Genomic DNA, 23,205 nt, shown 5'->3' on the forward strand with positions numbered 1-23,205 from the left:
ACCACACGCCTTCTCCCCAGGCACCAAGTCTGAGAGGAAATGACCTATTTGCCCTTCCTGTAAGTTCTTCTTTGTTCAAAGAGTTCCAGCCTGCCACATACACACACACATATGCACACACAACGAACAGTTGTATTTATTTATTTTCCCTCTTCGCTAGTTATCTATGGGAGATAGAGTAGCTCTCTCAGGGGTTAGTTAGAGTGTGGGGGGCAGGGGGTGGGGACTTCAAATAGTGCAGCACACATGCCAGGCCTGCCCTAGACTGGGAGAGCAGGAAAAGGGGACATTTATCACCGTAACACACACCGACATTATCGGCACACGCCATGTAGTCCCCCCCCCCCCACTCTCCCTTTAACCTCTCTCAATCCCTTGGCCCATTCTCGGCATCCTCGAGGCCTGCACAGATTGACATTAGGCTCCTCTGCCTTTTAATGTGCAGCTAATTTTATACTGCATAGTTCTAACTTTGTCTTTCAGCAGCAGGCAATTAACCTTTACATCATGCCTTCATTTTTATATATCATGCTAACTGATATTGCACTGTATGTTACATCAAGGTTTTGAGTTCTGCTGTTGACAAAAAGCAATACTTTTACAAAAGTAATTTTTTTTTTTCACAGGTTTAGAATTTTAGCTAATTTTGCATTCTTCAGTGTCAGCAGATTTTTATGGGTTCAATTAAGAGTACATTTAAGGTTTGTGCCAAAATGAGCAGGAAAGTAAAGACTTCTTCTGATTAAAAAAAAGATAAAATTGTTAAAAGATAAATTAAGATGAAATGAACTTTCAGAAGAACATGACATAGCTAAAAGGGACATATTGCCTAATTTCTTGACTTTTTTCTCCCTGTCCTTTGGCTAACAGCAGTTAGGCAGTAAGCAGCTGGCTTTCCAGCAGCAGCTGATCCAGATGCAGCAGCTTCAACAGCAGCACATCCTTAACCTCCAGAGACAAGGCCTGGTTCCACTGCAGCCCACCGCCGCCATGCAGTCTCTGCAGCAAGGTATGCATGCACACACACATACTCACATACACGAGCAGCACACTAAGCATACAGCACTTGGTGACACAGACACATTCTGACAAACATGCATGCACCAACTGCACACACACAGGCCTGTACCCAGCACTGCATGTGAAGCCTGTTAAGTTAATCAGCCTATAAAAGATGAAAAGAAACGTGATTGGTGGGTTTGAGGAAAGTACTCATTTGGATAATAGGTAAAATATGCCAGTAAGCCCCCTGCTTAGAGGGCTGTGCATATGCTTGGGCGAATGTGTGCATGCATGTGTGTGTACTTGAGATTAGCCAGACACAAGAACATCATCGTTTTGCTATTGCTGTGTGCCCATTGCTTTTTTTTCTGTTCCTATGTGTAACTTCTCCCACAGTCCCTTAATTTTGTCAGCAGAGTTTTAGAGTGATAAAAGTTGACTGCTGACTGGCCCGCCCTTAGTGAACATGTGTGTTCTTTAGTTTCAGCACGCACATACATACACACACCCACAGACACACTAACTCTATCTCATTCACAGAGAATGCTTTAGGGACTCTAAAGTGACCGTAACATTGGTAAAGTGCTGACTGAGTTGACCAAACAGACCGGTTTCCTTCCCTCTGTCTGATCTCTGATCTCTTTTTGTCTCACTTTTTGAGTCATGTGATCTCACACACTCATAATTGAACTCAATTAATTTTATACAATTTTACAAGTTAATTTTACAGTTAAATACATCACTTACAAATGCACACAAGCCTTAGCATGATTTGTGTGTGTGTTTACAGGCTATGTAACAAGGTGTGATAGTGTGTGTGTGAGGACAAGTTTACAGGGAGGGTGAAAAAAAAACTTCAAACTGAACAGATAAAATGACATAAGCTGCATTTAAGTTGGAAGAGTGTAATTTTTCAGACACTTGCAAACATTTGGCATCTCCTCCTCTTTTCTTTCTCTCTCAGTGCGTATCAGACTGGAATTTCCCTGCAGTGTGAAAGAGCTGGTCCATTGTGACGGCTCAGCCAGGCGTGAGCCAGAGCATTCCTCTGACCGGCCATGCCACACAAACACACAAACACTCACACATAAACACCCACACCTACACACACACTAATGCACACACTGTTGCCCCGCCTTTAAAGTGCTGTTGTGTTCAGTGTGTAGATGGTGATGGGGGGATGAAGGGGTCCTGCCATGCCTTTTGTTTATTTCTGGGACTGAGACCTCACATAAAAACCTTAAGGCAAAACTTTGGGTTTACAGTTTTTACAGTTTTTATAAACATTGATATAGTGTCACGAGTTTTTTTTGGCAGTTTTTGTTACTTGTTAGTTTACCACAAGTTAGTTTGTTTGATTTGACCCTGTCGTCTATGGAACTTCATGCTAAGTGTCTGTTGTTTACAGATATAAGTCTGAAATAAAAGGGCCAAACAGCCATATGTGTGTGTGCACATTTGAGCCAAACACTTATTTGCAAACACTGTAAATATGTCAACAGTAGCAAGATAAAACTGTGCAAGCAGTTGTCACCTGCATGTCATATTTGTTTACAATATGCTGCTCTCGTCAGCCTGCTGTACAAGTTTGCACTCATCAGTATACTGACATTTTTTTATATTTATGTGGCTAACACCATTTTAAATAAGAATCCCCCAGCACCTTATACTTTCACTCTCTGAATGTGCCCAGTGATTTGCCAGGTTTCTTGGATAATACACACACACGCACACACATACATAGAAACCTATGCACACACCACCTCATTCTTCCAGAGTGAGAACTTTTGTTTTGGCGGGACTGCAGAAGAATGCAGACAAAGCAGACATAATATTTGGATTGCTGCGAGGTCTCTGTATGTGTCTGTGTAATGTGTGTGTGCGTCCTAAGATCCATTGGAGTAGGCTGTGGCATTTTAGGCGTCTCTTACTCTCGCTCTCTCTCTCTCTTTCCCTTCACTGTGAAATTGGAGCAGAAATAACAAAGCTGTGACTAGAAAGAGCTCAAAGTGTGCACACCCACTTTGCTCACACAAATAGCGCCAGTGACAGGGGCAGTGGTGCTGGTGGACAGTAGGAACTGCCAACTAAGTTTAGGAAGTTGATGAGGAATGGTGGAAAGATAACACATACACAGAAATAACCCGCTTGTCAGTTTTAGTTAGTCTCGTCTTCCGTCTTCTAGCCACAGGGGCTGCAATGGTAGCATTTATGTGGATTAGAATATAAAGATGCAGCTATGTCAAGGTGTATGTGTGTGGCGTTGTGTCAAATATGATCTTATTTGTAGTTCCTCATCTTTTGTTTCTGTTTTTGTTTTTGTGTGGAATAAATGAAATTGATTAGTGATTTAGCCAAAACCTGTTGCTAACTGTGCATCCTTCTCTACAGCAATGTGTCCGTCAGACCTCCAACAACTGTGGAAGGAGGTCTCAGGGGTGCCAAGCAGTGATGAGGCCCTGAAACAGGCCGAGGGCCTTGACTTGAGCACCAACAGCTCCAATTCTACCTCAGCCTTCCCCAAAGCTGCCAGTGCTCATATTCCCTTGCACAGCCTGCCTAATGGACAGAGCCACACCCCAAAGAGAGACAGGTAAAAAGATGTATTTAAAAAAAGTGAAAAATCATATTACCTCAAAGTTGTGATGGTGCGTCTGTCCTCTTTGTGACTTCCATTCTCTCTAATTCACTTTCACTATTTTGAAGATTTCCACTTCTGTTGTACACACACACACACACCAAACACATGCATGTGCAGCATATCACACATCACCCCGGTGTAAATGTCTCTCGGGTCATTTGATAGGAGGTGTGTTGGGTTCAGTATGTTCTGCCAGTATGCTGTCAACCACATGTCAGAACAGTATAGAGGAGACGTGAAAAAAGCAGAGAGTAAGAGAGGATGGTGGATTCAGGGGAGGTCTGATTTGATTTTAGAGATAAATCCTGCTGTACACTGTGGCTGTTATCAGGTATGCATGTGCCAGGTGTGTTTGTCCTACACACACACACTGTATCAGGGCTGTGTTGTCCCATGGCTGTGTCGGCTGCTCATGGGCTTGTCTCCATCTTTAAGAGCCAGACTGTTTGAGTGGATATCCTCCTTCACCAAGGCAGACAGCGGAGATGACCATGTTCCCCTTTACTCCAAAGGCAGCCAACCCCCCAGCAGCCAGTGAGTAGCATATACACATACACACATATACACACATGGGTGGATAAGACTAAGACAGTGGTGGTCTAGAAAGTCCTGTTGCACTGATTGACTGCTTTCACCCGGGGCTTTTTTTACCCTGACATTATTTTGGAGTGGGTCTGGATGTCTTAATTAAAAGAGGTTTTAGTAATTGATTGGATGTGTCACACAACTACAACACCTACAACTACAGTCAGTTGGCTTAGAAGATCACAAAGAGGGTAGCTTTAGTGCGTTAGCCTGCTAAGCTAATGCAAAGTAGAATGTGGTTGCCAGCAGTTTGTCATGTCTACTGTCTGAGCTGCTGTTGCAGTTGACTCAACCACAGCCAGCACACACATACGCACAGCACACACTCCAGCCTCAGCCTGCACATATGATCAGGAAGAAGCGAAAAGCACGGAGAGAGAGAGAGAGAGAGACATGTTTCCATCTGCAAGACAAATGGTTTTTGTTAGACAACCTTCTGATGTTGATTTGGGAGAATCCCCATTCCAGTCCACGCGCTTACACGTACACGTTCACACACACACAAATACACACGTACACAGTCATGTAAATATATGTGGAGACAGCAGTCGCCGGCAAAGGTCCAGGTCTGAACCACATCTGCTACTGGACCTGCCACACACACATGCACAGATACAGTTATTATACCCTGGGTCCAAACCAAACCTGGCCTAGTCTTTCATCGTCACACACACATACAAATGTGCGCACGCTCATAAATATGACCAGATACACATACAAAAACACACACACAAGCTCAACCACAAAAGAACAACCAGCACATGACGGCAACCGCCGCCAATCAGTCATGGCTGGTTGGTGCTGTGCCGGCTCTGTGTCAACTCCTGAAACATTAGAACACACACCACCACAAACAGAAACACACGCACACATGCAAAACACACAGCAAGGACATAAAGACAGGTCATGGACTTTAGAATGTGACTTTGAGGTTGCTGGATGAATTCCCCTGTTTGCCTGGCTTCTGTAACTGACCCCACTCTGCTCTATACTCCTCTCTCTGCACTTGGCTTCATGAGCTGCACAAACTAATGACTGCTAACCAAACTCAGATGGTTGTGTTGATGCTGCTGCTGCACTTACTTTTTTGCATGTGTGTATTTGTGCGTGAAAGTGTGGCATATTAACGCAGTGCTTCTTTTTTAAGAACATTGTTTGCTGTGTTTTCCAATATATACACAAAAATGTGAAGGAAAAAAATGTGTTTTATGATTTTTTTTTATGTGCTCTCTTTACAGTCATGAGGAGCATGCCGGCTCTCATCCCCTCTACGGCCATGGAGAGTGCAAGTGGCCTGGCTGTGAAGCACTGTGTGAGGACATGGGACAGTTCATCAAGTAAGTGAACAGCCTTCACACAGGTGATGTTAAAATAAAGAATAAACGTGGCTGCTGTTGCTAAACCCATGGACTTCACTCACATTAACTACAATCCATTTTTAAGGCCACATTGTATTGTAGCAAAAAAACTACTCTGCCACTCCCAGCCAAATGTGCATGGCGTTCATGATTGATTTTCATCAGGCATTATCAACAGATGCAGCAGCAAATCTATCACAATGTATTTATGAGAAGTGCCTTAGCAGTGCTCCTCTTATCAATTTTGTTGTTCCAAATGAAATTTGAAGTTTCCAAGCTAAACAAACACAATTATGGATAATTAAAATGGCACAACACCACACCACACTAACACTGTAGGAAAAAGGAAGCATGACTGATTTAGATTACCTGGAAGAACAAAAGCAGCCTTCCCTCAACAGGACGCCAGTAGTAGTTGGATTTTCCGGTCTGTGGTCATTAGCAGTTATTAACACTGTGAAAACATGCTAAAGGGTTGTAACCAGGGTGAAGCTAAAAGGGAGAAAGTTGTTGCATGTAGGAGAAATCTGCTTCATAGCATCAAAGGTTATGTTTTATTTAGATCTTCTCCTGAACGTATTCAAGCAACCTTGATGACTAGACAAACCAGGTTTCCCAGGTGAAAGTCCAAAGTAGGGTTGTAGGGCTGCTGGCATCACCAGGAAAATCCTGTTTGTTTTTGTTAGAACTATTGAATAGAGGTTATGGCTAATGATTTATTATGTCATTTCTTTGTGAGAATTTGTTTGAACAACAGATAAAGTATAAAAGTGAAGTGAGCATAATGCATGTCAGTCACGTACTTCACTGGAGTTCTGCATTCTCTGACTAATTCATCTGTTGCAATCAGTTACATCACATTTTCTCTGCGTTACATACATGAATACACTCACAAACACATCGAGACACACCGGTTATCATGTGTGTACATTTCTTTCTTTGAGCTCTTCTTTTTCACACAACCCACAAAGATCATCATGCACCAGTGTAGATGCTCTAAATATATGAGATTAGGCTGAATTGTTGCCAAGTCCTTCCTTCATTTATGTGATTATGTTTTTGGCATGCACCTTCTCTCCTTCACTTCTTCCCAATCTACTTCTTCTGTTTAATTTCCACTCATCCCTGTGAGCTCCTTGCCAGTTCTGGAGTCATAGTGCGATGCTAATGTAGTATCAGGCCTTGATGTTCGTCTACCTCCTCTGTCACACATAGTGCGGTACAGTGGACTTCCCCATGGCACCATGCCTGCTAACAAAGGCTTCACAAGCCTCTAATGAAGTCCTAAACAAACTCACACTCATTATCGATGTGGAACTCTTAGCTGTTTGAACAGTGGAGATATTAATAAGCCAGGGTGATGAAATAAGTATTCACACACACACACACACACACATAATCACAGAAGTGTGCTCCGTGATTGTGATGCCATCGGACAGTCAGATCAAAGCTTGCAGGCAGGCTGGGAAAGTTTGGAGAGGAAAGCTGTTGTTTGGTGTCTCATTTCACGTAGCCCCAGGGCAGATGGAGGGAGAGTTAGAGTGAAAGAGTGTGTGTGTGTCAGAGAGAGGGGGAGATGAAAAAAATAGAGGCAGCGACAGATAATTCCGTCAGTCCAACAGTGCGCTCCCTTCCAGTGAGCCTTAGTCATCGCCCCAGGAGGGAAAAAGGGTAGAGCAGAAGAACAGAGGAGGGAGACACTCCACTTTTTCAGGTCTTTCTTCTCTTCTCTTGTCTCTGCCCACCTCCCCTCCCCCCTCCTCTTTCTCCTCCACCTCCTCCCTGTCCTCTGGTATAATACTCTGGCTGTGGTCGGTGGAGCTGGGTGTAATGTGGGTTAAAGCCTTGTCTGCCAGCACTCAGAGGAGTAAACAGAGCCTCATTGTCGGGACACATCGAAACAAAAAATCCCTGCTACTGTTTATGGCCCAGCTATAGAGAAAGGGGAGGGTTTTGGGGGGCAGATTTGGTTGGAATGAGCGTGAATCATAGGCATTTGGGGAGTTGCGGGGGAAGAAGAGTGGGAGAGTGGACAGAAGTGTGAGTGACGAGGAGGGAGAGAGAGCTTGACAGAGAGTGAGAGGAAGAGAGAGAGAGAGTGAGATCATGTTTTTGTTATTATTATCGTGCACTTGTGTTGAGCCATCTATCTACCCTAGATTAGCCACGCCATGACATCATTGTTTTTGTTTCATCTAGTCTTTGCTTGATGTTGCCCAACTTTCAACTTTCTACACACAGTCATGCAAACACACTCTCATTTCGTTGCGTAACATACATTAACACATTCTCACAATAAACAACTGGAGAAGTGGTTCTGTGAAGATTATAAGTTAACACAACAGGGTATCAGATATCTCACTCTGATAAATCAACACACAAAGCTACACTCACAGCACATATACAGTCCACACACACACACACACACATTCATACACACTGGGCAGGCAGCAGCAACCTGTGAATAACCTTGGCGATGACAGAGGGAAGCGAAAGGGATGGTGGAAGGGAGACAGGGAGGGGCGCACTGGGAAAGATCAGAAGGTCCCAGGTCCTCCCACATTGGAGGAAACAAACAGCGCCACCATTCCCACATACACACACGTCCACACACACAACCTGGTGTTAATAAGTGGAGTGGAGTTTAGCAGAAAGTCTAAAGATAAGGCTTTATACGATAACACATGAGCTCATATCCAGGTGGTTGTCTTGGATCATGGCTCACTGAGCACAAATGAAGTATACACACACAAAACACAGCTGCTGCGTCCTTCACTAGACAAAATAAACTTCCAAGATTGTGATTTATTTTTGTAGTCCTGAAACTGAAGCTCATAACTTATAAATAAAACAGAGTAAAAGTAAAAGAGTTGAGTTTTGTTACTTTATCTGTCAGGTCCTGTGAACTGATTTAACAATAATCTTTTGGCTTAAAATCATTATTGAATAGGGACAATCTTGAATCTTGATGTTTTTTTTTACTAGATCTCACCCCATTTCCTAGAAATAAATGACTCTTCTATTTCCTCTCTCCTTCAGGCACTTGAACAACGAGCACGCCCTAGATGACCGCAGCACTGCTCAGTGCCGAGTCCAGATGCAGGTCGTTCAGCAGCTGGAGATACAGGTGGGTTGCACATGCAAACACATGCTTAATTTTCATTTGCTCACAAACAAAGTTGTGAAAGCTGTTTCATCCTGTCAGTGGCAGTAGCTTGTCTGAGGAAGGGCAGAGTTTATGGAGAGCAGTGGAGCTTGTAATTTAAAAGGAGCAGTCAGCAGGGAAGCTGCCATCGCTGCTCCAATTATAAAGCCTCTCTGGTCACCAGCAAGAGAGAGTGAGGCTATGAAGGGAGGAGGGGGAGAAAAGAAAAAAAAAGGAGAGACAAGCTAGAGAGCGAGGACCATGCTGCAGGAAGCCTCTTGTTCTCAAAATGCTTTATGCACGCAACTCTCTTGAAACATCTGAATGCTCTTGCAAACGCAAAATAACAAGAGAAACAGTAGTTCTCAAACAGTCCTGACCAGAGAAAGCTTCAGACAACGTCAAAATGCAAAGCCTGTCTCTTCACACACACTCAGTTTCCTCAATACAGCGCCCACACTGCTGTGTGTGTGTGTTTCCAGCATTAGGGTTGGCGTTTGTGTTTGGCAGTGGTGGTAAACAGCGTTTAGCTGAGCCCCTGAAGCCACCACCAGGGAACACAAAGTGACAGAGAGGCAGCTGGTGTCACATCACATCAGGACGGCCGTCTCTCTCTCCTTGACATGTCACTTCATCCCTCAGCAGTCCACAGGCAGAACACCGCTCTTCACCCTCACACGGCAGCCACATACATACACACACACAGATGCAGGACAGGGACTGTGTTTAATTTGCACACTGCCACACATGTAGTGTCTGTGTGAGTATCTTAATGGTGCTATCTGTCTTAGCATAGATCCGTTATTTCTGGAGGCTACACATGTGTATGCTTGAACTCGTGCACAAACACACAATGAGGATTCAACGTTTCCACAGGCTGTAGCAGCGCCCATTAAACAGCAGTTAACAAAGTCAAACAGGGACGAGCGTGTCTGCAGGCTAGAGTAAGAGTGTGAGAGAGCTCCGGGTGCAGAGGCGGCTGACTCGTATTCGTCGCTGTGCCTGAGGTGTAATTGCAATTGTAATTCTGAGTCAATACCATGTTATATCAATCTAAGGCTTGTGACGTGAGATGACGTATATTCCATAGTGACATCCACTCTTTGTGTGTTTTATAGCTGGCGAAAGAGAGCGAGCGACTCCAGGCCATGATGACCCACCTGCACATGCGCCCCTCAGAGCCAAAGCCTTTTAACCAACCTGTAAGTACACACTGGCACCACTACAGTCCAAACTACATGACATTTATCCTCTGATCTGAAACCGTTGCTGTTGCCCCTTAATTCACCCACAAGGTTCTCTTAATTCATTAGTTTCTTCCATCCTTCATGGGATATCACATCCCTCTGTTTTCTAGCTTGGTATCTACGCCCCCTATTGACCGATGATGCGAAGGGTTGCTGTGATTTTTATCCATCATTAAGGCCTCATTTTCTGTCTGTCTTCTACATCTTTCTTTGTTCTTTGCTTCATTCTTCTTCTTTTCTCTTTTATAAACATGGCAGTGCATTTTATTTTCCACCTAACTTGTATAAAGAGTCTTTGAGGGAGAACTGCCAAAACAGCCTCTTATGGTATTTTGAGTGCACCGTCAAATAGGATAGAAATCCAATGTGGCGTGTGTGTATTCATGTGTGTGTCCACACTGCTTGGTGAGGTTGTTATTAGGTATCTAATGAATATTTCATTATTCAGATTGACGAGGAGTCTTATTAAAATATGAAGATGTTGAAATTAATTGTCAATTAGAGGTAGAGTGTCTTAATTTGAGGATATAAATGGGTGCAGCCGAGTGGCAACGTGTGTGTGTGTGTGTGTGTTTGCACCTACTCGTGTGTCTGGAAGATGTGTTGATCGCAGGGGGATCAGCTGCCATTATCATCTAATGGGAAATCAGGAAGAGGCGTGTTTTGTCACCACTGGAGACGAGCCTCAGGGTCAGGGATTGGAGAAGGAGGGGCAGAGGAGGAGCATCAGGAATGGAAACAAAGCTTGGCCTCAATTAACAGTGTTCGACTGTTGCCGTGGTGATGGGGCAGGGTTGCAGCTTTAATGAAGTACCTGTTAAACAGCCCCGCCCCCTCCAGTCAGCTTAAATGGTACAGGGGGGTGGAGGGGGCAGTGTAAAGAGAAGGCGATTCACACATTTTACATATATCTAGACAACACACACACACTGTGGTTTTAATTAGTCCTAAACTAGCAGCCCTACTACGCCTCTCCCAGAGAGACTGGGAGTACTGGTTCTGTGTGTGTGTGTGCGCATTTTAGTCTGTGTGTGTGCAAGGCTCTGCCTAATTGGGCCGAATTGGTCCGTGAAGACTTTGCCACCGCAGAGTGCGTGTGTGTTCCCTTCTTACAAACATGCTGTCGCGTGGTTTTGTTTTTGTAAGCGCGGGGTTAATTGCAGCCAGTGCTGTGTGTATAAATATATGTGCTTGTGTGTATGGTGTATGGTTAAAGGGCCATGTTTTTAGAAGGAGGTGTTGAAGGCCTTACTTTTATGAGACTTTGCATTAGCAGTGCTTCCTAAATAAAACCCTACATTGCAATAGCTTAAATTAATGGCTGGAACAATTTTGAATTACCAGGAAAGAGTAGGCCTGTTGGTCTGTGTGTTAGGCTCTGTGTATGAAAGAGCAAAGAATCTATTCACTTTTGTTTTACATTGTAAATATTCACAGACACTGATGCTTTGGTTGCATGATTAAAAAAGGTATTGTGTAATGCTTGATATCACCTGACCCTGGTTTTATTGAGACGATCCTTCTTTGTAAATGTGCCCAGCAGATGGTGAAGCGTTAAAGTAAACATGTGGACACCATTTGATGTCCCATCACTAACAAATTCTCCACACTTAAAACATAAAATTTTACATTTTCCAGATAAGCCCACCCAAAGTCAATTTACCTTCTTATATTTGCAAACTTCTCAGCTTTTCACCTCGACTGACATCCTTTTTCATGTGATGTGAATTAAAAGTCACAATGAGAATTCTACAATAATGTGTCTGTATGTTTGTGTGTTTCCAGCTGAACCTGGCTTCCAGTGGCTCCCTGTTAAAGCGGGACAGCGAGGCCTACCCAGAGGGTCTTCCCCACCCCCCCACCTCAGCTGCCACCCCAATCACTCCACTGCGCCAGGGACCTTCAGTCATCAGCTCCTCCAGCTTGCACACACACTCCCACTCTCACACGCACGGTGTTGGGCCCATACGTCGGCGCAACTCCGACAAGTACTGCACCCCCATCGCCTCAGGTAGACGCACTTTACCGTTTATGTAATTAGCATAGTAGAGTTAGAATTCATTTATTCATTTAATGTTTATTTGTATTGCCATTGGCTATAACTAATGTTACACATCATTATATAGAAATGTTTCAGAATGTTTTGGTAATTGTTAAAAAGTTTTCTGACAGAACATATTGGGTTATTATTTTTCCACAAATTTCCCTGAAAGAGCAAGATTATGTCTAAATAATGATTAGTTATCAAGGCAATATAATATGTTATTGATGACATATTTACTAATATTATTGGTATGTTTAAAAAATGTAGCATGGAAAACTCAGATTTTTAATGTCTCAACTCTGTTTGTGTAGACCAGTGCTTGTTATTATAAGGATTTTCTTTAATATTCACATTTTACATGACATAAATTTAAATATTTTCTCTTCAGAGCTCGCTCAGAATTGTGAGTTCTACAAGAATGCTGATGTCAGGCCTCCCTTTACCTACGCCTCTCTTATACGTCATGTGAGTCTCCACCAGTTTTCCCTCTCAGCACCTCCACACCGTCTCTGTCTCTAACGTTTGTGTCTCGTTTCTCTCCATTCTCAGGCCATTCTGGAGTCCCCAGACAAACAGTTGACTCTCAATGAGATCTACAACTGGTTTACAAGAAAGTTTGCCTATTTCAGGAGAAACACGGCAACATGGAAGGTAAAGACATTGCATATGCTCTCTCAGCTCAGGTTCAGTAAAACTTTTTTAACTGATGGAACACATGGAAAAGGCCAATTGGCAAACAGGTCTGGGGTTGTTTAGATGATGAGGAAAATGAGCAGAGCCATTTTTAGAAAATGAAAGTTTGAGCTGCAGTTCTAGAGGCTGCTGACAGGGCACAGTATTTACACTAAAACTAAACTATTTTATACAACTCCCACTGATTTGAAGTTGAATAATTGCAAGATAATTATGGTCTCTGCCCACTAATGAAGCCCCCTAACCAAAGCTGATGCCAGCTGAGACTTAAAACCACATTGAAAGAAACATTTGAAACACTGAGGATTGGCCAGTATGATCTCACTTTGAAGAAAGCGTTGTCGAAGAAGGCCTAAATGTAACACTTTTACAGTGACACAGAAATGATCAGTCTTCTCCTGCTCCTTGAGATATGACTGAATTGATAGTTATTGGCTGGTTCTGTTCTTCATGGGAACCTCCTGGTGTCTTTCTTCCCTTCTCTCTCCGAAGGCCTAAGAACGGTCTCACCTCCGACACTGCACATGGAGTGTCAGCCCCACTTAGCCCAATAAAGCCACATCTCACTGTTACACAGCCTCATTACAGAGAACATAGAGAGCTAACACACACCGCTTATGATTGCACACTGAATTGTCTCCTTCTCCCTTTTTCAATACACACACAGACACCTGGCCTGATCCCACCATTGTAGGTGTTGACCCATTTCTACAGAAACCTCACACTAATTTGGGTGACTGAAACAGGGAAAGTGAGGGAATGAGCAAAGGAGTGAGAAGGGGGATGACCACAGCCATCTTCTAATGGCCCCTAACCATGACGTTGGAGGGAGGGGGTTACAGAGGAGGTTAACAGACAGGGTAGCCAGGAATATCTTTACCTCCTCATTTGACTTTTATGAATTTTAACTATTAATGTCTGGTGTCTGCTTCCTGTGCCGTTGGCCTTGCAGACCTTTAAATATAGCCCGGCATGGCCTTATGTATTTATATAGCAGCTCAGTGAGTCAAATAGGACCGTAGAGATGTATGTCCTTTAATAAGCTGTTATATTTCATGAGGAGAGCAGCGGTGTCAGGCAGTGGAAGTCATTGATCAGAGAAACAGAGCAGCAAAAAATGAGCAAGAGACAAGAGAGTGAAACAGAAAGGGATGATTGAGAGAGAAGAAGAAATGAGTGTTAAGTGTTATTTCAAGGTGCTATGTGGTGGGCTAGAGTTCGATTCACTGACTACAATTCACTTTTTTTGTTGTTCCTTTGTATAAAAATTTGAACAGAATTAAATAGAATAAAAATGAACATTTTGTAAGATGCTCCACTTTGACTTCCAGTGGTGGATTGTAGTACAAATTTGTACTTTAACACAAGACTTTGCATACAATACATATAATGTTACTCAGAAACGATCTCCACCTCAGTTAAATGCCTCTTTGACATGAAATCATCAGTAAACATACTTACAGTATTGTAAATGCTGAACTTCTTTCCTCTTCTATTACAACTGAAATTATACTTAACCGGATTGATTCTCTTATCATTTTACATGCTTGTGAATGCAGGCAGAAAGCAGCAAGAGCTGAGATGATCACAGCACTCAGACATTAATACAGTATAAAAGAAAACAACACCTGTGAACCTGAAAGAAATGTTATCTGTTTATTCTTTTTATTTTTGCTCTACACATTTCAGACTTTCTACCAAATTTTCAGCCTTCAGTCATTGCCCCCCTACTCCTCACCCCTCCTTGCAGCCGGAGGGAGTGGAGATGAGTGGCACATGTGCTGTGACCCACTGTAAATGACTGCTAATGTTTTAACTGGGAGAATTAGGCTTTCCTCACGGAGACAAATGCAAATAACACTGCAATAGCACTGGTGTCTGGTGTGTGTGTGTGTGTGTGTGTGTGTGTGCACACGCATGTGTTTGCACTGTCAGGGTGGCGGGCAGAGATTGGGGTCAGACTCATTTACAAAACTTAGCATCACAGCTCGGGGGTTGAGGGGATGCGGGGGAGAGAGGGTTCCTCCACTGATTATGGCTTGTGTAATTACGTGTGTGTGTCTGTTTGTGTGTGTGTGTATGTGTGTATCTGCGTGTGTAATTACGGCAAGGAGTGATGCATGCCTGGCCTGTCCCTCCCTCTCGGCTTAGAACAGCGTGTCAGAGAGAATATGCAGGATTTAATTATAGACGAATTAAAATTGGTAATGAAATTGGGCATGAACAAACTACAAATAGCAGATGAAAAGGGAGGCCTGTCCCTGGGGGGTTGAGACGAAGATAGCGGTGTGTGCCTGCCTGCCTGCTCGGCTGTCTGAGTGCCTGTGGATGTGTGTGTGTGTTTCTGTGTGTGCATGCTGATGGTGACTGATTAGAAGCATTCTGAGATAAAATAATGCTACTAGAGAACTGCTGCCTTGTATTAGCTCTGTACAGAGAGGCTATGGGTGAACTGAAGTAAAGTTATGGTTACACAAAGAAGACTGCTACACTCAGGTCACATTGTGATGGGAGGCATTGTTTGTACTGAACCCACAAGGCACACTTTGTAAGGATTTAGGAAACTAAAATGAATCTTTTTTGCTGTTAAGTTACTTTTTAAGGACACACATCTCAGTGAACTTACAGCTGATCTAAAATTAGACAGTTGATATCAAGGATGATTAGTACTACTTAACTACTATTAAAGCTAAATAAACCAAATTCAGCCCATATGATACACTAAAAAATAAAATCTGGTTAATCAAATTCATTAATAATTAAATTGTGCTCTTTTTTCCCAGAATGCTGTGCGCCACAACCTGAGTCTGCACAAGTGTTTTGTTCGTGTTGAGAACGTGAAGGGAGCCGTGTGGACTGTGGATGAAGTTGAATACCAAAAGAGGAGACCACCAAAGATGACCGGGTAACTACATGCACACACACGCACTCTCTCTCTCTCTCACACACACACACAGTCACGTACATGTTCGTTTTCTTGGCTCACAGTTGAGGCTGATGTGAGTGTGAGCTTATGGGTGCTGGCACTATGATTGCCTAAATAGACCCTCTATTATTACCAAGTGGCCAACTTAGGAATCAAGTAAAACAAAAATAAGGGGGGAGCTGCAGGGTTGTAGTGTGCGTACCGTACTGTGTGTGTATATGTGTGTGTTTTACTCCCTGTTTGTCGACACCATTAGTAAGCAGCTGTGTGAGATGCAAGACAGGAAAAAACCTTGTTAGTGTATGTAAACAGATGTTCTTTCCAACCACTAGAGAACCCAGGGATAATTACTCACACACACACAGACATGCATACACACCTGCACACCAGATATCAGACACTTTCATATGCATGTTTTAGCATCTGTTTGCGGTCTGTGGATGCTTCTATTTGTAACAAACATATTTGTTGGATTTGTAATAGGGCTTTGGATGAGGTGACATATTTTAAACGTGTGTGCAATCAGTAATTCTCACCCTCTCTCTCTTTCTCTCTCTCTCTCTTTCTCTCTCCCTCTCCCTGTGTTTCTGCACATATGTATAGAAGTCCCACTCTGGTGAAAAACATGATTTCAGGCCTGGGTTTTGGATCCCTAAACGCCAGCTACCAGGTAAGACATGCCCTCTCTTTCCCCCATTTCTCTCTCTCTCTCCCTCAAACACACACAGCCTGTCATAATCAAGGATGCTAATATCAATTCCCTCTTATAATTAGCCGATTCCCTAACGACGTTCACATCACCTCCCTCCTCCTCCAGCACACACTCTCACCTCCCACCTCACTTTCTCCCACATGTGCCACCCCCACAACCACCACGTACACACAGCCACACACTCTATAGACTGCTCCCTCTACTCCACTGTAGAAACTAACATACACATTTGCATTGTGAGGTGATTTATAGCGTCAAGCAGTTGTCAATAATAATTGCTGCGTAAAATTATCAGCTGGGCCACAAAAGCCACCTCCGAGCCCACGAGAGTTCTTTTTGTCTTTTTTTTGTCTTTTTTTTCTTTTTGAGGGGAGGTGTGGATATGTGTCAGAGCAGTGATACAACTTCCTCATGTTTGTGGTTTTTCTGCACACATTAATGTTCTAAATTTTGGCCCAGTGTCTTCTAATATTCCTGTTGAGACTTTTTGTATCAACACACACACACACACTTTTTACAGGGACTTAAATGTACAAGCGCTGTGGCTTGACGGAGAAAGTACTGTATATAAGTGCCCCCTAGTGGTTTGACATGTTCACTGACAGATTAGTGGATACCAAGAGCTCTCATCAATACAACTTAAACTTAAGTACATGTTTCATTATATCTATTTGTAGAACACAGATTGAAATCACAGCTCTTTGTGCCTTTAAGCTTTTATATATTTTAGAAATTGATAACATATTTCCATTAAAATGACACCTCTGTGTGTGTCTACGTGTAGGCGGCACTGGCAGAAAGCAGTCTGTCCCTGCTGAACAGCCCCCCCCTGGTGACCCCTCCATCTGCAGCCAGCCTCAACATGCTACATGTGGGCCATGATGATGTCAGCTCTACTGTGGAGCAGGTCAACAGCAATGGCAGCTGCAGCCCCACGCTCAGCCCTCAACAGTACAGGTGAGTGAACAAAACTGCTTTAACACTAAGCCTATGTGCTGAGTGTGTACCAGCATGTCAAACAAGTGGTGGTAGAGTATTTTAATTTGTAAGACAGGTTTACATGATTAGTCTAAAGTATAAAAATGATTTCTTTATATAAAACTGTACTTAACTCAAAATAAAATGTTATAAATGAATTTCATTGGATAGTTTAATATTTGAGGCTTTCAATGTCCTAATTTGGAGAAATACTGCTGATTTTTTTTATGAATCTAACATCTGTAGAAAAGCATTACTGTATAGAAGTGAATAAAATAAAATGACACATGTTCCAAAGTGAAACTGTCTGCAAACTCATACTGGAGAATCAAACTGATCAGTGCCACTATACTTCTTCTTAGTATCTGCCTTGAAGACACCGACACGTCACCTTACTGCCGTCTGTCTGGTCTCTCCTTCAGCCACCCGGTGCATGTGAAGGAGGAGCCTACTGAGGTGGAGGAGGACAGTCGGCCAGTATCCCTCCTTGCTGGTGTCACACACAACCTGCCATTGCCAAGCGACGAGCGTGATCTGGAGGAGGATCTTCCCACAGAGGAGCTGGAGTAGGAACAAAGATCCAAGACAGACCGAAGGGACGGGACTTCAGATTGATCCCTGAGCCCTTTCACCTGTGTGAAGAGGAATAGATAGCGACAGTACACTTAAGAGAGAAGAGAAAAAAAGAAGAATTTTTTTTTCTTTTGCTTTTTTTTTAAAGAAATTTCAAGGAAGACATTGAGAAACTCCAAACAGGGTTAGATGACCTTTGTTACATTCAGACGCAAAAACCTGACTGTGGAGCACTGCTTTACCTCCATGTGTTGCACACCCAACACTTGGCTCAGAGGTGTAACACCACTTAATGCATACACACTCACACAAACACGCACACACACTCATTCACTTGTCCAACTATGTCTCGTCATCCTCCCTGGAAAAATCGGCTTCTATACAGAGACCCCTGGAGGGGACACACTCTCTCCTCATCGCCCCACTGCTCTGCATACACCCTCTTTCTCTGTCTCTCTCTCTTCTCTCTCTCTGGTCTCTGGCTGCCTGGCTAGCCATTTTATCTCAGTTGAGAATACACACTGACACGTGTGTTAGAAGGAACACCCACATACAAACACAGGATCATGTGTATATAGATATGGAGCAGTCACCAGGAGCTGTGCAGCATACCTCTCCCTCTTCCCCTTCTTTTGAGTCAATCACTTGCTTTTTCATTTTCTTACATTTGACTGTTGGGCTTCAAGGTGAGGAAGGAAGAGTGCTTTCAAAGATTACCTCCAAAACTTTTGCAGAGCAGGCTCCTGTCTCCACATCTGTGTGGTGAACCTGGCAGAGGTGGCGTGGCCCAAGTCTCCACCCAAACTTCTGCCAGCACCAAGACATTTAGTGAGGGACGTCTTTTAAACTCTTTGCTTCTAAGTGAAAAAAAGAAGACATTTTCCTACCCAAACTATATCCCTTTCCATTTCTCCCCCATGAAGACTGCAGGAATAGGACCATTTGGTGCTGTCCTTCTTCTCTCCTCTATCAGCAGATGGAGTGATGAGTGTGGAACACTTTTGAGAAAAAGAAGAAACAAGGGGAAGCAGTGAGAAAATGATGGAGGAAGCGTCTACAGAAATATTGTGACTAAAAAAAAAAAAAAGAAAAAGAAAACTGTTGATTATGGAATATAACAAGAAAAAAATGTGTGGTAGCTTTTTGTCATTTCCTTTTTTATTTGATGTTATTATCATGATGTTTATTTTTGAGGATCAATATTTCCAAGGTGACGTTCTGTTCCAACGTACCTTTTCTGAGGTGTTGCTGTTTTTGTTTTTGTATTGTAAGTTGTTTGATTTACTCTGGTTGTTCACACCATTCCAAATAAGTATTGGCAAAAAAAGTACAAAAAAAGAAAAAAGTGCAGTATTGTCCCAAATTAGACCTAAACCCACTCCTGCCCCTCTCCCTTTCTGTCCCAAGTGTAGCAGGCAAGAAATTTGGAAAAAGCACTTAAAGTTGCAATTATCCAGACAGATTATTTATCAGCTGAATCTTTTTTTCTTTTATTTCTCTCTCATTCACTTGTTTTTGGTTGTGTATTTAGTTAAGAGATATCCGTAATGCTTTAAAAATATATATATATTATTACTGCAGTCAGAGAATACCTCATCCCACAAAGGTTCTACCTGGAACTGTGTCCAAATTGATAAAGAAATAAAGGGGGAATTCTTTCTGTGGGACACCAAATGCGGCAACTCTGCTCAGCTTCAATTCAAAGCTCTATGGTTGTAATAGTTACTATGTAGAAGCTATCTGCAATTCACTGTGTGAGTTTGTGTTAAAGGAATAGCACATGAGATTTATTTCTTTGTTTTCCATGAGCATAAAAGCATTACTCTTCTCTACAGTGCCATACCAAATTTTAACATTTATTTTAATCTATTATCTGCTTATTCCCATTTTATTTTTGTTACAGGTAACCAAAGAAATATGTAGAAAACCAAAAACCCTGTAGTTTATTTTGCCCTTTATGTTTTTTTTTCTTTCTTCTTAAAGAAGTGGCCAAAAGACAACAAACCAGGAGTTTGAATTCTTATTATTGTATTCATTATTATGTTCAAATTATACACGACTTACAGTGCAGACCACTCCAAAAACCAAAGTGTGTAAAACAAACTAGAATTTGGAGATGATTACATATTAGGTATGAGGCCAAAAACGTGTGTTCAAACCTCGCACAGTTCCTCTGAAAAAAGCAAAGAGAGACAAACAAAGCACTTAGAGGTGAAACCCTGTCTCTCCAGTACTCAGGCTTGACCGTGTTCCTGCCTCACTGCAGTATGAGCAGGCCTAAAACTTAAGTATTCAAACACAACACTGCTGTGCGTGAAGCCCTCAAAAAACAGAGGTCAAGTGAAAATGTTTGGCTCTTTTAAAACAAGGTGATACAAGGTACTGTTACTCATGCTGTTTAGGAAAACAAAAATGCCCTCTGGATAAATGTAGTCTCTACCACTAGTGTACTGTAATGTGCTTAGCAAAGTCAAGTCTTTGGACAGAAATATACAATAAAGAGGGAACAACTGAAAACAATGAAAATATACCAATGTAAGAGGAAAACAACCAAGGGACAACATAACATTTAAAGTTGGGTTCATGTTCTCATACATTTTTTTGTCAAACTTTCTCTTGCACTTCAGATGTTTTTTTTTCTTATTTAATGAAAGAACATTTCCAATGACTTTGTGTTCAAACAGGACTGTTTCCTGTCATATTAGAGACTGATTTCTTACAAAGTACAAAGTGGCAGACAGACATCTTGAAATGAGATAAAAACCAAAAATAACACTACCTCCTTTTCAAAACAGTTCAACATATAGCCAATGGGAGAATGAACTCTCTTAAATATTTTTTTCTCCATTCTTCTTCAACGATACTAATGAATGCCAAAATTGTTGTTACACTTACTGTATTGCTGAAAAAAAATTGATGATCCGGACTCCCTAACACATCTGCTTGAGCCCAAAAAACATAGAGACGTTTCACTTTCCATAGAATTAAAAATGACTACCTCTCCTTAAACCACATCTAAAGCACTCTCTACGCCTCTTTATGTGTTGAAGTACTCACTGTATTACAGCAGTTTTCTATCAGCTGCATAAAACTAACCATATTCCTGCGCCCGATTAGCATTCAGCTATGTGAACAGCCTCTCAACTGTATGTGTGCATATTCATGATCAAGCTCCGCTCTCTTCCAATGGGAAGCTGCTTGTTAATGACAATGCCAGTTGGTTTTCTGAGGTAGTGACAGGCAGAATACATCAGTGCCACACACACACACACACACATAAGTGTATCACAGAAGCATAGAAGCAGGGCTATGGGTTAGTGCAGACAGAGGCTCTGCCCATTCAGATATCCAAAGACCCACCACACAGCAGCACCCCCCCCCCTTCACCAAAACACTCACAGAGATGTTGAGAGGACTGATTAATGAAATTCATCACTACTACTACTAGTAATACTCAAACCAAGAGGAACTGCTGCATACAGTACATAGATGATCTCTGACTTATGCTTTAAGGTACACCTGTAAACAAAGCTGTTTTATAAAGATGTAGATTGTTCACAGGTCACCACGTAACACTTCTGTTCTTTCTCCTGCTTGGCATAACATGACGTATTCTTGTATATTAATGTTTGGCTTATCTCTCCAGGGCATTCTTTCCCATTTTGTCCTTTGAGTTTCTCTTTGGGGGATTTTCTTTTTTTTCTGCACCTGTTTAGCTATTGTAAAGCTTTCAGCTCTGATTCCTATACTGTACTGCTAATGCTGAAGTATATGTATTTATCATATTAAGTGCTGCAGGTATCTTGGTTTAATAGTTTTGTTTTTATTTGTTTCCATTTTTTCAGTTCTTCATAAAACGTCTGGGACGCTGATTTTTTAAGTGTATTATCTCTAAAAAAATGAAAAGAATTAAAGTTAGATCAGTGGTTTAGGTAACACCTGTTTGTATATTTATCTTAGCTAGGTCTATTTTGATACTTTTTTGTCTCTGTACTGCATTTATGCATTTTTAAGGAAAGAAAAAAAACAACAAATGGAAAACAAACAAAAAGTTTCTTCATTATGTATTGATACCTCAGAAGGACTTTTTCTCAAAGACAGGACCAAAACCTCTGAAAAGAAAAAGAGAAAGAGGAAAAAATGTAAGAATATGTAGTCCCCCCTCTCTTGCTTTAAAAAAATGCGGAGCTCTATAAAGATATTGCTGTTGGTCCTTTCAGGTGCCAATATGTGTCCCTGCTCCCTGTGACCCCTCCCTCTGACCCTTGACCCCTGTCATTCCTGTGCTGAACTCCGACCCGCAGAGCTGTCAATCATCTGCAGGTGCCATGGGGGGTGTCACTGAGTCAAACACCTGGCAGGTGGTGACCAGCCACAAACCTCATCTCCCAGTCCCACAGAGGCAGATCAAAGACTGACACTGTTGCATTTTTGATACTCCTCTTCTTGCGTAGTCTCCAATACCAAAATGTGGAATGGCTCTCAGAGATGCAGCTCATCCTCTGACTACCAAAGGCATTGCAAGCAAACATTGCTTAGTCCAAACTCCTGAACTGTAACCAAACTGTAACCAAACCAATGCCACAACCTTAACCAAACAAAAAAAAAACCAAGCTACTTCCAAAAGTCTCCATCGACTTCACTGATCACCTTTACTGATTGCTGTTATCTCTCATACCTCCATGTAACGGTGTGACCAGCCGCATCCCATTGGCTGGTGACTGACTCAAAGGACGCAGTGGATGGCAAATCCTGATGTGTGATTGGACAGTTCTGAGGTGTCATGTGAGGGGGACGGGACTCTCAAAATGGAGCATTGCCTGATGGTATTATCAAATAGACAGCCAGAATCTGATGGAACTACCACTTCAGCTCTCCTCTGGTTAAACCTTAGGAATGTGTGTACATTTTCAGCAGTGACTCTGTATTGTTTCTTAGTTCAGTTTACCTGTTTACCTCTCTTTATCCTTTTTGGGGTTTTTTTTTTGTTATGTTTCTTGTTATTTGAAAGTGTGGCCCGAGGAAGAGGCAGGAAACGGGGACTGGGTGGCGGCTTTAGACAGACAGTGGAACCCAGCCCTCTGATCCTCCGCCCCGGGTAGCCATGTAATGCCAGTCACTGCCCTTTCCTTCATGCTGTATAAAAACACACACATATATCTGTGTATTTGTAACCTGAATCTTCTTGTGTCTGTCCATGCAGACAATAAAAAACTGTACAGTAGGTCTAGTTGCATGTAATCTGTACTAATTATTGACAATGGCATTATAAAATGCAATAAAATACTTATTACACTGTCA

The 23,205-nt window shown here is 42.3% G+C and overlaps 1 protein-coding gene across 4 annotated transcripts in view; it reads left to right on the forward strand.

The window, feature by feature from the left end:
• Positions 1-23,205, forward strand: part of foxp4 (forkhead box P4) — an 84,813-nt gene extending 61,608 nt beyond the window's left edge. Inside the window, exons 6-18 of one of the 4 annotated variants that reach the window (XM_028405356.1) lie at positions 871-1,009; positions 3,394-3,595; positions 4,079-4,177; positions 5,467-5,565; positions 8,626-8,713; positions 9,850-9,933; positions 11,764-11,989; positions 12,411-12,487; positions 12,572-12,673; positions 15,499-15,620; positions 16,245-16,311; positions 17,138-17,310; positions 17,694-23,205. In XM_028405356.1, the coding sequence (XP_028261157.1) occupies positions 871-1,009; positions 3,394-3,595; positions 4,079-4,177; positions 5,467-5,565; positions 8,626-8,713; positions 9,850-9,933; positions 11,764-11,989; positions 12,411-12,487; positions 12,572-12,673; positions 15,499-15,620; positions 16,245-16,311; positions 17,138-17,310; positions 17,694-17,901 (1,686 nt within the window). In that variant the 3' untranslated portion in view covers positions 17,902-23,205. The remainder of the gene's footprint in view (positions 1-870; positions 1,010-3,393; positions 3,596-4,078; positions 4,178-5,466; positions 5,566-8,625; positions 8,714-9,849; positions 9,934-11,763; positions 11,990-12,410; positions 12,488-12,571; positions 12,674-15,498; positions 15,621-16,244; positions 16,312-17,137; positions 17,311-17,693) is intronic. The other 3 variants (XM_028405358.1, XM_028405357.1, XM_028405359.1) reach the window with 3 other exon arrangements.

Source organism: Parambassis ranga, chromosome 5 (assembly GCF_900634625.1).
Source record: "Parambassis ranga chromosome 5, fParRan2.1, whole genome shotgun sequence".
NCBI classification, from domain to species: Eukaryota; Metazoa; Chordata; class Actinopteri; family Ambassidae; genus Parambassis; species Parambassis ranga.